Below are 14,921 nucleotides of genomic sequence, written 5' to 3'. Positions count from 1 at the left end.
TCTCCGTGTAGAAGACTATGTCTCGTCCAGTATAAGACTTTAAGAAGTTCCCTAGTTCTGACCACAACGTACCGCTACAATTCCAAATGGTACAAGACAGGGTCTCGGTGTCCTAATTCCCATAGACCCCACCCCCCTATGTGGGAGGGCAGTGCCTGGTGACGGCCAATGAGGAGTCACCCGTCCCGTAATACTATCCACTTTCCCTCCTTGCGGGCCGCGGGCTGCATCTCGCCGTTGTATCAAGATGCGTCTCTCCTCAACTTGCAAGGATGTCAAGTCCTCATCCATAGAAATCGAAGGGTGGTCCTACAAGACCACTCTAACGACGTAATGTTGCCATGTCGAGCATGGGCATCTCGGAAGCGTATGATAAGGGACTACTCTCAGTTGGGGTCCCTCCCCACGAGCCAGGCTTCTTGAATCTCGTGCTTTATGATCCCCAAAGTCGTGACCACGAAAGTAGTGGCATCATCCATGGCGTAGCCTCTGTGCATGAGATCCCACGAATCCTAATATTGAGAACCTTATTGGCTCACTTCTGCTGCTCCAGAGATAGTTGCCTTTGCAGGTTCTCGTTTCACTAAATCCACCCATCTGTATGTCTCCTCAATGACCGACTGCATGGAAGCTATCTGAGCCTCCATCGCCGGTGCACTCCCCGGAGCTATCCGTAGAGCAGTCACCTCCTTTTGGAGATGTGAAACGTCCTGTCTCAGCTCATGTATGACGGCAGCCTGCTCATGTATGATATGAGCCTGTTCTTGCGTAAAACATACCTGTTCTTGTGTGAAGCGGGTCAGCTCCACCTCGCGTGCTCGTATGCTATGCACCTCCATCAGGAGGGACTCCCAACTGTCTAACAGATCAGCTCATGGGACTCCTGGAATCTAGAACTGGTAAGGGCCTAGTATAAATGTAGGTGGATGAGGCTGAATAGTAGGAGGTGACTGGGTAAGTGGGGCGGAGTGTGGGGATATCTGAAGCAGTGGTGAGGCACTTCCAACTAAGGGCTAGAAAGACGGCTCGCTGAGAGGAAGGGGTGAGAGGAAAGATGAGGAGTATTGTGGTCCTGTGTACGTCACCCCCGATGATGGTGACATAGGTGAGGAGATTGGAGTCAAGTCCATACTAACAAAAGGAGAGGCCGGGGTCGAGGCTCCTGAAGTAGATGTAGACGAGGTAGTCATTGACGATGTAGGTGTTGGCTAGGGCAAGAAATGGAAGCTCAAAAATGGAGGTGAGGAGAAAAACAAAATGATGTAATGAATTGCTGCAAAACTAAGAGTGGAGGCTCAAGAGAGAGCCAACATAATAAAGCCCTAGGGCTAAGTGCCCTAACTGGACTAAGTGTCCTAACTGACCTAGGTGGTACATGTACTAACTGTACCAATAGTCATAACTGACTATAACTAGGCCTACAAGGCACATACCAAGGAAAAAGTGGCACCTATGGATAGCCCATACAATGGCCTACAAACCCCCCTCCATGGTATGGGCTGAAGTATCCTGGACATGGCTCAGGATACCTAAATATCTAATGTCATCTTGTAATGATATAGCAACCTATGACTGTACAGAGTACAACAGATCAAGTTACAAAAGGTACTAAGTTTAAAGCTTGCCGAAAAGCCTCAAACTTAGGTCGAGGTAGAGCCTTCGTAAATAGATCTGCCAAGTTATCTTCAGTGGGAACATAAGACAACTGAATATCATCTGCTGATAATCGCTCTCTGACATAGTGATAGTGAACCTCAATATGCTTTGTGTGAGCAATGAAAATAGGATTCCGTGCAACAGCCAAAGCACTTTGACTATCAGTGAAGATGACAGTAGGAACAGTCTAACATATATAGAGATCCGCAAGTAGCTTCCAAAGCCAAACACACTCCACTGTAGCTGTAAAAGCTGCTCTGTACTCAGCTTCACAGCTAGAAGTAGCAACTGTACTCTGCTTCTTGCTGACCTAAGAAACGCATGAAGTACCAAGCATGAAACAGTTGCCACTATGTGACACACGAGTATCCGAACAACCAGCCCAATCACTATCAGTGAATCCATGCATGACAAGTGAAGTATCAGCCCCATAAAGAAGGTCTAATTGCTGATTGCCCTTGAGATATCTGAAGACACGCTTCACGGCATGTCAATGGTGCATAGATGGACTGCGCATATATCTGCTCAACTGTGAGACATCATATTGTAGATCAGGTCTCATGTGGCATAGGTAAATCAAACAACCAACTGGCTGCTGATAGAGAGTGACATCACATGTACTGCTGCCATCCTCAAAAGAGAAGTGAAAACTAGGCTCTAATGGTGTGGATATTGGCTTGCAACCCTCGAACTGAAAAAGCTGCAAAAGCTGTCCAATGTACTTGGATTGTGACATCAAAATGCCCCCCTTACTGCTAGCAAATTGGATGCCCAGATACTAGTACAAAAGACCAAGATCAGACATAGCAAATGTCTTATGTAAATCAAGCTTAAAATCTAGTCACAAGCATGTCATCCACATACACGACTAAAATCAGCAAATCTGTCCCACGCTTGCGGATGTAAAGGGTCGCCTCTGTAGGGCTTAACTGAAAGCCAAGTATGAGCAAATGAGCATGAATCCTGGAATACCAAGCCCGAGATGCCTGCTTCAATCCATAGAGGAATTTTTTCAAGCAGCATACCGTGCTTTCAAAACCTTCAACCTCAAAGCCAGGAGGTTGGGAAACATAGCCCATGAAGGAAAGCTGTCTTGATATCAAGCTGATGTACCTCCCAATGAAAGTGGGCAGCAAAGGCAATAACAAATGCGAATAGTAGTGATCTTGGAAGTGGGAGCAAAGGTCTCCTCAAAGTCAATGCCTTGCTGCTGAGCATAGCCCTTAGCAACAAGACGGACTTTGTAACGGTCCACTGAACCATCAGCTTTCCGTTTAATTTTGTAAACCCACTTAGTTCCAATGGCATTCTTGCCAGGAGGCAAATCACACAACTTCGACGTGTTATTCTAATGGATAGAATCCAATTCAGCTTCCATAGCCTTCAACCAACAATCATTCTGAAAGGCATCTTGATGATATAATGGCTCTTCATCGCATGCTGTAGCAACCAATGCATAAGCTCACAAGACTGTAGCTCTGGACCTTGTGAGAGAAACTGGAGTACATGGGCCTTACTCCATACAAAGAAGAGGAACAGATTGTCCACTGTGCAATTGGAGAGATTGGTCTTTTGCCACTGCAATCTATGATTGCTCGAGCAAACGGACTACCCCATTGAGCCTCCATCGCTATGCGTCTCTAAATCAAAACAAGAGACATTCTTAGACTTTACAGTTTAGTAGCAGCTTCCAATTGCTGAGCTATACCCACATGTTTTCAAGTAATAAGAAAGTATTGCCTCTAGGGTTAAGTATTACCAAGTGGGGTGCCTCAATGCCATATTTTTCCCACCAAGAAACTGCTGCTAGCTGAGTCTCCTCTCTCTGTGCATTGCATGATCCAAAAACACCGCTTCAGTTGCGGAAAAGAAGACGATCATCCTCCAGCTTCAAAAGCAAATCATCATCATCTCCTACAATCTTGCTCATATAAGCTGACCACCCATCCTCTAATTCTCTGTCGACATATTGCTGCTCATTCCTCCAGAGGATGAAGGATATGAGCAACAGCATGGATTGGCCTATTAAACCAATCCCAACGCGTGTTCCAGATCTCCTTAAGGTCTTGGATCCTTCATAAGAAGTTATGAATCAAGGTCTTGAGTCCTTCATAAGAAATTATGAATCAAAGGCAAAACCGATGATGTTTAGAAAAAATGAAAACATAGGCCACTTTGCTAATTGGAAAAATGCTAAACTTCAAAGGATGACTCATGAGTACGGGATACCTGTCTGCAGATAGGTGAGTACACACATCAAGGGCTTCCCCCACTTTGTCCATAAACTCATAGAGAAGCCCAATGGTGCTCCCCTCCATATCTGTCAATCGGAGAACGCTGTACATGGGGTTCATTGTCTTCACTAGAGCTGCAGCCTCCTCCCACCATGCATCTCTCATGACCATGCGGCTAATACCACTTGCTTTGGGCTCATTCCTATCCCCCCATTGCTGCTAGTCAAGGGAAACAACTCTACGCAGCAAGCCATGCCGCACTCGAACAACCCTCTCCAACATTATGAACATATATAAGCAAACCGTGTCTTCGAGGGCTTTAGAAGGTCGAGGTCACTATTTTCCCTGAACATGCTCAAGACCTTGGGTCTTTTGGTTACAAAAGATACCTCCTTTTCAGTACAGTTTGGATGCCCACCGGTACTCCCACCCACCATCCCGATCGGGCCACACACCAACCAGGTCATTCGAGAGGATCTCCTGCAGCTACACACCTTTAGAACCTGGTTGGAGCCGAGGGAGCTTCCAGTGAAGCTGAGCTTCTACAGAGATCATTGTCTTCGTATTTCGGAGGAGGGATCCATCACACCACCGGGGTACACTGAGCTACACATGCCTCACTCACTACGGATCTCCATCGGACAGTTTCGGATATCATCACACCGCCTCCGCATAGAGTGTCACAGCAGAGGGGATCCCTAGGGAGCATCGCATATGCACATTGTGTGACTGTCAGGAGGTTGAGTCGAAGGAGCATTTTATTTTCAGATGCCCAGTGTACTACGAGATCCAAGGAGGCGACGGGGCTTGGCCACACCACCAGACACCTCTCAGAGCAGGATCATAGAGTTCTTCCCATGGAGTGATATTGATCGTCCAGTCTCTAGCCGCAGACATGACAGAGACCCCAACCTGACGACCGCACAACGACACACGAGGCATCGAGGAGACACACAGATCACTCTGGGGGACCTCCCGTCATTGTTTGGACCCGGGACACGTCCCACAGGAGTCACGGTGGCTCTGGTCATGCGTCGAGCCTCCTCCAAAAGATCGAGATGCACGGCACCCCTTGACAAACGCCAACGTCCCATCACCAGCTACGCACCAACCAGGGCGACATGACATACGGAGGATTCCACTCCGCTCCAGTCTTTTTCTTTTTCATTGTCACACCCAAATGTATTTGACTATGTATGATCAGACTTAGGACTCAACATGGGTGATGATGCTCGTTTAGTAGCTCCACCCTTACTGTGGTTTGTATCAGGTTTTCTTTCAGTCTCATAGACCCATCGGTCTTCCGAAGACTCTAATAAAATTTCTTTCTTTCTTTCTTTCTATTTTGGACATTGATCATAAAGCATGGTATGTTAACATCGAATGTGCCTATAAAATTGTCTAGCAAGGCACAACATTTTCACTTAAACCTTAACCTTTTGAGCCCAGAAAGTTCCCCATGGTGAGATTTCAAGGAAATGCATCCTTGGACCATGCAACCTCCACATAGACTAACAAACATAAAAGAAAAGTACGGTGAAGTTTCTCCAAATTAAACTTCACTTATCCATTTATTTATTTTAAATAGGCTAGCTCCTAGAGGTGTTCCAAACCCACAAAACATGATAGGGATGGCCATCTAGTCATCCAAAATGATAAAATGAAGAGTGTAACCATAAATAACAAGAGCTTCAATAGGTCCGACCAACAAAACATGATCTTGCTAAGTGATAGCCCAAGTAATACTCACAAAGGCTCCAATTTTAGTTTTCAATGCACCTAATGATGCAACTTTTGTCCAACCAAAGAGGAAAAAAGAAAATAAGTAGTGTCTTTTTCCACATTCAATATTCAATAGAGGAGGGGGCCATGACTAACAAGTTAAAATGTAGACTAGCATAGTTGAATCCGCTCACCTGAGGTAACGTGTTTTTTGATGGAAGGATCAAAAAAGTCATCCGGGAGTGTTGATGAAGGTCGAGCTTTAGTTTTGCTTGCTTCTGCACCCTCCAAATTATTGCTTTTGTTAGAGATAACACCCGCCCCTTTTGCTTGAGCCTTCAACACATCCACCGCCTGAGAAGTGTATTGGCCCAACACTCAGCCAAACCCATGCAATGATATGGTTCCATAACAACATGGACTGTCACTGTACTACTTGTCAAACGAAATTGTAAACACATAGCACGTAGAATCTAATTGGACTGAAACGAACTATACATTTAATACACAAAATGCTTATCCTCTTCAGTGCATAAAGAGCCATGCAATCATATACAGCTAAGTTTTTAATAATTGATCCAATGATCTATTGAGAAAGAGGGGAACAACATAATATAAGAGTCAAGGCTCGTTCTATTATTAGTTTTAGTGGAGACAACCAAATTTATATATTTTAGATATTTGTCAAGTGATAAAACGACAAGCGCAGAATGCAGTAACACTAAAAGTAGAGACTAGTTTCAGAGTAATAAAACTAACATTTAAAAAATAGACAAAGATCAATTGAGATTGTAAGCTAAGAAAAGCTATTACAAGATTCAAATTTTCAAGAACCTGTTGTAGAGACCCAATGCTTATAAATTATAGCGGTGCACACACAAGTTACTTAGGTATAGTTAGGGTAAAGCAATGAGAGAGACAAACGAGAAAGAAAGAAAGAAAGCGGAAGACTAATGGGTCTATGAGATTGTGAAAATCCTAGTACAAGCAAGCAATGAGGGTGGAGCTACTAAACGAGCATCCACACCAATGCAGAATGCAAAAACTGTGGTGGGGGGCGCGGTCTCCTCGATCTCTGAACTCTCTAGGCTATGTCAAAAGTGACCCCTTGTCTCTGTCCGTCCCCCTCGAGGAACGTTGTGATAGGTCAGACCTCAATAGAATGTGCTCTGGGCACTCTTTGTCTCGCGCATGGTCTCTGCGTCCCTCTCTCGACGGCAGCGTGTCAGCTCTCTCTGTTGATCTAGGCTACCCTCATATCAGCTAGCTTCTCCTCCTCTACTCCGCTGTGTCCTGGAACTGCCTCAAATGTATAAAAGTCTGTGACGCGTCGTCGTGCCTGGTTAACCTCTATGTCTTGTAGTCTAGCCGCCTCCTGCTGCTCTCAGATCTGCCACAATAGTGTCACCCTGTGCGGGCACATCTCCATCAAATAGAGCCCAATGCATACCTGGTCATGGAAATGGATCAGTCGTGATAGTGGACCGAAGCCACTCCCCTCTAGGTAGAGACATTGGTAGCGCCCTCGAATCTCCTAGTAGGCTGGGCAACCACAAAGAAAATGCTCCTCTGTCTCAACCACCCCCATCGTACATAGCATGCAAATCCGCTGCTCTCTGGGTATACCTGCGGCTCTCCCCACCTCAATCCTCAGTTGATGGGACGAAATCCGCATCGATTGCATGTGAGACTCCTTTGTCCTCGAGATACTAGGATCTGATGATGAATCCCTCCTCCGATACTCTCAAGAAGTGGTTGCAGTAGAACTGGATCTTGAGTGGGGAGCTCCTGGTCTCCCCTCTTCCAAGATGTATAGAGCTGGAGGAGATCTAACCATCTCATCTCGTGGGATCGGAGCATCCATACTATCGAAAGGGGGGAAGTCTGTCCATCTGGATACTAAACCTGGCAATCCATGCAGATATACGGCATACCATGTGTCTGTCCCCCAATCTACTAGTCGTCTAGATGACTCAGGGCCAACCTCAGAAGTCTCCAATGAGGCAAGTCCCAATTTCCAAACTCTGTGAATGAATGTCACTGTCTGGAAGATGGCATCAACTAGGAGAGGTGTCATGGCGAACTCTACTTGTACTATCTCATGTGGCACTAAGGGCTTACACCGAATCGTCCTGGACCCCATAATCACCTGTAACCACTCAAATCTCCTCCACTCGGTCCTCAGGAGATCGCATCCCCAGAAGGGTGATGCATGCATGGCAGTCGGCCGCACTAGCATATCAAAAAGTCAGCCCTTCATTAGTGAATCCTAAAAGTGTGCCTACAAGCAATATCGCTCTAGCCGAGCCAAAGCACTCTGCCCCCGTGTAAGTCATGCCTGGGCTACATGGTACATCGAGAAAATTGGTCCTGTGAAGACTACTCCCAAATATGTGTAGGACTGTACTATCTCCACTGGCTCACCACGATAAGTGAAGCTAAATTGGCATAGCACTGTGCGTGAGGTGTTGAAGACCATAACCTTGGTCTTCCCAAGGTTTACTGTCAGATCTCTCTTGGTCTCTCTCTCTGCAAAACACCTCTAGCGCCTCTAGATATCTCTACAACCCCTCCGTTGAAGATATAAGGACTATGTCATCTGCGCATAGCAATATCTTTATCATGAGGTCAGCCACTAATGATCCCTCGCCCCCTAGGCAGTCTATGAAGGATGTGATCTCATCAGTACGGAGTCCAACGAGAGTCGGTGAGAGGAGGCAACCTTGCTTCACCCCGATCGTGCTCTTGACGCAATCCAATAGACCGCCTAGGGCATGAACTCTGCCTCTGACTTACTCATATAGGCTCATAACACTATAGACCACTGTCTCTGAAATCTGCATCTCCTGTAGTCCCCTGATCGTGCGGGACAGTGTCAAAGGCCTTCCGAAACTCTACGGAGCATGTGTAGACTTTCTGGTGTCTGGACCTCGCCTCCTCAATGATAGCCCGCAGAGTGAAGATGTGATATAGAGTAAAGTGCTACCCCCTGAATCCTGCTTGCCCTAGTGCCCGCTACCCCCGTGCCTCTGTATGATTGCTGATCTCCCTCTCTTGTATTTATCCATAAATCTTGGCCAATGTGTGGCCAATCATGAGGGTGTGGTAGTTCCCAGTATCCATGGGTCTCCTGCTTTGTGTATCGGTACAACAGTGGTGGTGCTCCAAGTCGGAGGGAAGCCGTGGCATACAACATGTTTGAACATCTGTGCTAGAACCGAGGCTAAGACCTCCTGCTCATGTGCGAAATGCTCAATCCATAGGCCCTCATGATCCTGTGCCTTCCAGCTGTGGGGCCAGCAAAGTGCAGCCGGTACATTGTGTGTAGGGAACGAGTGACAGGTAGTGGGCCTGGGCATAGAGGACATATCCGGTGGTGCCAGCATCGGAACATCATATAAGGACCATGCATAAGTATGCCGCACTCCCGGATCAATGATGAGAATGGGTGGCTTTCCCTCCGAAAGAAGTCCCCATCCAGTGGTCGAGTCTCCCTCTTGAAATAATCTGATGATCTCATTCATCTTGTGTGTGAAGAAGGCTCATCTCTTGCAACATGTCAACCGTCGGAAGATCCGTTGTGCCTCAAGTGACATCAACTGACCCACGGATCGCTCCCGCGTGAGGTGGGCTTGCGCCTCTCTGCACTCATCGTCAAACCAAGGGTTTTGAGCCATCTTCCCATATCGGGGCCATGCGGATCTGGTCGTAGGGAAGGATCTGGTGGCAACGTCATGTACCACTAAGGCGAGGTTATTCAAGGCATGGGCCAAGACTATATCATCCTCCAGTAGGGCTGGAAGCTATCTGTCTAAGTGACTCACATATACTGGGTCGAGGGCACGGTCAAAGTGGATCTGGGTAGGAGCAAGTGTGGCGAGAACTCTCCCTGTGACTGGCGTAGTAGTAGAGATATGGAAGGCCAAATATGAGTGGTCAGTTCCGAGTGGGGGAGGGGGTACTGTGAGGTCATGTATCCGCAAGATAAAAGCCAATGGACCCAGTAGGTAGTCCACTGTGCTTGTCCCACCGCCATGTAGAAAGCAAGTGAACCGCCCAGATGATGGCCATCTCTGAAGGCCTTTGCTCCCAGATCAAGTAAGTGTCGCCCGTATGCTGTGTGAGGCCTTTGCAGATTGTCTCACGATCCCGAGCTTTGCTGCATCTAGCTTCGGAACCATGTGGTGATCACTGTCATATGCAAAGTCTAGGGGAAAGAGAGAGAGAGAGAGAGAGAGAGAGAGAGAGTTTATTAAAGTCTTCGAAAGACCGATGGGTCTATGAGACTATGAGAAAACTGTATAAACAAGCTAACTAAACAAGCATCTACACCCATGCTAAATGCTAGATGCTACATCGTCATAATAACATCAGTGATACCATCATAACCATCAATATGATCATCTACATCATCACTATCATCATATCACATGTCCTCAGAATACAAAATGAAATCCGATCCAATATAGCAGCTACAGCTCTCCCCCCCTGGCCCCCGTCAAGGACGATGGGGGAGTGGTAGCATAAAGTCAGAGATATAATGTTGTCGGCTGCCTGTGGACGCGGTCTTGTGCGGTCTCTTGACCATGGCTCTTCGTCTAACAAGGGCTGCAATGACCCCTATTGGTGGCGCTCCAACACTGAACAAGGAGGGGATGTCCCCAAGTGTAATCTGTGCATCTATCCTTTGTCGGATCTATTGCATCGCTATCTCTCTGTCACGACCGTGCCGGAGGCCCATGGGGTGAGAGTATGTAAGGTCTGGCTGGAAAAACTCAGTGATCATACTCTGAGAAGAGTCTACGAGAGTGCTTCGTTGTCTCTATGATCTAAGCAGGTGCTCTCGGTGTCTGGCTGCTTTGTGGATGAAGGTGGCCAAGCATCACTGGTCTGGAAAAGAGTGGAAGTGGGATAACAACCTGGAGCTATCTCTAAAGCGACAATAGAAGCGCCCTCAAATCTCATACTACATTGGGCATCTGAAAATGAAATGCTCCTTTGACTCAATCTCCTGTAGGTCACACAAGGTGCATATGCGCGTATCCTTGGGTGTTCTCTCTGCCCTGCCACTCTCAATGCGGAGTCTATGTGAAGAGACCCAGAACTACCCAACAGAGATCCTCAGTGAATGGGGTAGGAGAATCGCGTTGGATGGACAAAAGCATTAGAGCCTAATCCGCCTTTACAGCCACCCTCATCCACATTTAAATCAAGTGAACAACACCATCAGAAGGTAAAAGGCTTTCATTGAAACTCCTTGTCTCTACACACCTCCGGATACAACTCATACTCTGGCCACTTTTCCTCCCAAACCAACAACCTAAAAAAAACCCAGTGGATTACCAGTCAACACAAGCTCTCCTACTGACTGAGATCAAGCTCAAAAAATACATAGAAGACCCATGAAACTTAAATCCCAAGAAAATGATGACTTCAAAGCTGCATAACTACCACGAACACTTTCAAACAACTCAAGGTATAAATAACCATGCTCATATCTCCCATGACAAGATCAAACATGAACAACCCCGGACCTCTTGTCATCAAGTGAACCAACTGCTTCATATGCTCCCCACAAGCAACCGTCGACTCTCCAGCAAGATCCAGAGTCCCTCACCCCCATAGCCGCCATTTCACGTACCATGCCAACCCGTTGACCAGAAGCTTGGAGATTAGATTCACGTAGCCACCTTGCATGCATGCCTTTTTGACAAGAGCCACGTCATCACATTATTTTTATCACTCTTTCCACCCTTCCTTCAAACTATACCAAGTCCATTAATGCCCAAATCATTGACTATGTGCACACAAATGCATGCCACCAACACTTAGTGCCTAATTGCCCAGACTACCATAGCATATGGTGAACACAATCCCGACACAAAGGATTTACAAGACAGCCACGACAAAAAAAATGCTCATGCCCTCATACAGAATTGACTCCGGACAACCATGAAAGGCGTATGTCATCCCACAACAAAACACTGTCACACTCTGGATACTATGCTGTACTCGAAAGCTGCTTACACAAAATTTGATTGAACGCCAGCAAGCACATACACAAGTTGAACATCACACATGTACACATGTACAAGATGACTTTTGGGTTTTCAAAAATCTTCACACAGCGTATATCCTGGAGGGTCAATAAAGCCCTCCTTTGAAATGCCTCTATAGAAGCTGAGATTCACTGGGAGCTCACTCGGTTCCAACCAGGTCCAGAATGTGTGTAGCTGCAGAAGATCCTCACGTATGACCTGGTTAACCTCGTGATACCTGAGTGGGAGAAATGGCACGTCAATGCTGTACTGGAAGGAAGGAAGTCTATACATGTGGATCCCTAGTCGCTCAAACCACCTGCATGTGTGCATATCAGCATCTCTGGTCACCTAAAGTTGCTAGGGCCATAGAAGAGGACAATGCTAGACACAGTAGTCTGCGACGTCCAGAAGTGCAGTGCTCGTATTCCTTGATGCGATATAGATAAGTGATGACTTGGAATGTTACATCAGGCTGCAGTGGAGATGACCCAAACTCAACCTGGTGATCTAGTGAGGGACCGACGGCTTACTGCGAATCATCCGTGATAGCATGAGAACCTGTGCACACTCCACACAAGCCCACTCTGCATTTGAGAGATCATGCCCCCTAGAAGGGCTGCCATACATCCCCATTAGTCGGACCAAGGAGTCAAACAAGAGGGCCTTGGTCCGAGGGTCTTGAAGTGTTGAATGGAAGCACTGCCTCTTTCGCCTGACCAATGAAGCATATCCTCTCCTCAAACGGCCCTGCATCGCCAGTCTCATCATAAAAATAGGGCTAGACAAGAGAACCCCTAAGTATAAGAAAGACGAGACAATCTAAAACCGGTGATCCATCAAAGGTGAACGACTCTCTATGCATCACTGCACGAGATGTATTGAAGATCATGACCTCGGTCTTACCAAGATTGACCTTGAAATCATGCGACTCACAAAGGGATTGTAGTGCATCCAAGTGTCTATGGAACCCATCTACAGAGGAAGATAGGAGTATCACCTCATTTACGTACAGCAAAATCTGAATCAAAGCACCAGTGCGAGAGCATGCAGCTCCCCCAGTGTCTACATAAATGTCTCAAGCTCATCGATGTAGAGGCCAACAAAAGAGGACACCACTTTTCACCCCAACATCCAGATCCCACGGCCAAGGTTCCTGAGACTAGCACTCACTATCCACCTTACAAAAAGTACCACCTTTGCCTTCCTCCCTCCTCTTTATGAAGATTGAGCCCCCGACTTCTCCTGTTCTCAAAGAACTCCTATGATTACGACGCCACACTGATTTGCACCTTCAGCAAAGCCACGATCCAAAACTCCCAACTCCACAGTCATGCCTTTACTCATAAAGCTCAACAAGGTCTTCCATGAAGCTCCCAACTCACGTATTAAGGACGCCCCACTCGTTCAAAGCAGCAAATACTAGATCCTCCCGCGTCGCCATTATTTCTCTAACCTTCCAGTAGAGACACCATGCCCGTCTTCCATAGCAGCACCAATAGAGAAAAAACCCACAACCAAGCCTTGACTCCTTACTGCAAGCTCACATAGAGGCTGAAATGGGTCTTCTCTCCCGCTTGCAGAGTTGTTTACCAAGCCGCCTCCGTCCAGCCATGGTATCCTTCTCCCTGCGGCATCATGTACCTCCAGCAGCTCCTACGTTGCGCCTCTCCTACCAAGCTTTTCACCAAGCAACCCGTGCTCTCACTGCGCATAAACCTATCTCCTCCACACAGTCCTCCTAGCCTCACAGCTTCCCCTACTCCTCGTGCAGCGCACGCCGCCTTCCCTTTCTCTCTAGTCCTCCCGTCCGCTCCGTCGAGATCCCCCAACTCCCTGTAGCTTCTCCTCTGCACACAAAGCAACCAAGGTTCATGGCCTTCCATCGCCCACGATCTTCCAAGCTTGCCTCGTAGTGATGCGCCTCCCAAACAAGATACGAGATCCCTCTAGCCCCTCTCTGTCACCCTTTTTCTCGTCTTCTCCCATTCTCGGCTTCTCCTGCCTCCCAACTGGCTCATCCAGCTCCCCGTGAAGTCCAGACTCCACCTCCAAGCCGTCCTCCTTCCCAAACCTCCAGTCGCGATCCCCTTCCAAAAACCCCTTCTCCTCCTAGTCCTGAGAACAAATACCGAAATCCCCCCACCCTCTCGGCAGAGAGAGAGGCAGCAAAGTAGCGAGATCCTCAGTCGCCACCTCGCCATCCAGAAGCTCCTCACTTCATCCTCACGTATAATTCATGCATGCCTTTTTAATTCTCCACGTCATCACATGCATTTTTACCACTCTCCATCCCTTCAAGCATGTCAAAACAATTTCACTTTCTCCTAGCTGGGCATATGCTGCAATTAGTGCACTCCATGCAACTACATCTCGAACTGGCAACTTGTCAAACACTTCCCATGCTTTTGCAAGGGACCCACATCTGGCATACATATCAACCACGGTGTTGCCAACAAACGGGTCTCTTTCCCACCTGAAATCTACCCGTAGAGGACAGCCAAAACCTTCCACGTAAAATACAGCAAAGACACTTTCATTTCTCTCCCTCTCTCAACAGATACACTAGGGCCCAGGACAATCGTCGGGCTGGACCCCCCCCAAGGTTTTTATTTCTTGAGAGAAAACTGAGTACATGAGTTCAGTGTAGAAGCTGTACATACAAAATTCAAACGTGAATTTCAATTACATGAGCTCTTAGGCTCCCCTTCTTGGCAACAAGCCACTTGTCAATTTCTACTTTACTTTCCTAATTACATGCCACTAAGGGCAACTCTAGAGTCTTCGAAGCACTTGGTCACGCGAACCGCCTCCTAGACTCTTGTAAGCTCCCGTAGCGCTTAGGAAAGTCACTCTTTCCAGTACCTGCAACAATTAATTAAAGCACACCACCATGGCACCCATTAATTGTTAGCGCTTTGCATGCAAATAATACACTGTGAACTAATTCTAGTCACGGTGGGCATCCCCACTGAACACATGTACACACATAACAAATATAAAAATATATTTACTTTCTGGTTGACCGAAGTCAACGCTCTTGATTATAATTAAGGGGCTTTGACCAAGGATCGAGGCACCTTAATTATAGTCAAGTCTCTCCAACCGAAGTTGGCACATCTTGGTTAACCGTAGTTAACCCTCTTGACGCATGCCAAGTCTCGTTGACCGAAGTCAACACGCTTTGACCATAGTCAGCTCTCTGATTCTCTGGTTAGCCGCAGTTAACCCTCTTGGTAATAAACCAAGTCTCCTTAACCGAAGTCTATTT

General features: G+C 47.0%; 1 protein-coding gene and 1 pseudogene across 4 annotated transcripts in view; both read right to left on the bottom strand.

The window, feature by feature from the left end:
- Positions 1-14,921, bottom strand: part of LOC147901211 (protein ABA AND ROS SENSITIVE 1-like) — a 78,870-nt gene that overhangs the window by 5,898 nt on the left and 58,051 nt on the right. For all 4 annotated transcript variants that reach the window (XM_087376251.1, XM_087376252.1, XM_087376253.1 and 1 more), the window contains exon 4: positions 5,807-5,966. In XM_087376251.1, coding sequence (XP_087232377.1) covers positions 5,807-5,966 — 160 coding nt within the window. The remainder of the gene's footprint in view (positions 1-5,806; positions 5,967-14,921) is intronic.
- On the bottom strand, positions 528-4,061 carry LOC147901212 (uncharacterized; annotated as a pseudogene).

Source organism: Dipteris shenzhenensis, chromosome 6 (genome assembly GCF_047967505.1).
Source record: "Dipteris shenzhenensis isolate YYH24624 ecotype China chromosome 6, Dip_SZ_1.0, whole genome shotgun sequence".
In the NCBI taxonomy this organism is placed as follows: domain Eukaryota; kingdom Viridiplantae; phylum Streptophyta; class Polypodiopsida; order Gleicheniales; family Dipteridaceae; genus Dipteris; species Dipteris shenzhenensis.
Note: the sequence above shows the minus strand (reverse complement) of the source record. Positions and strands in the feature narration are given on the sequence as shown.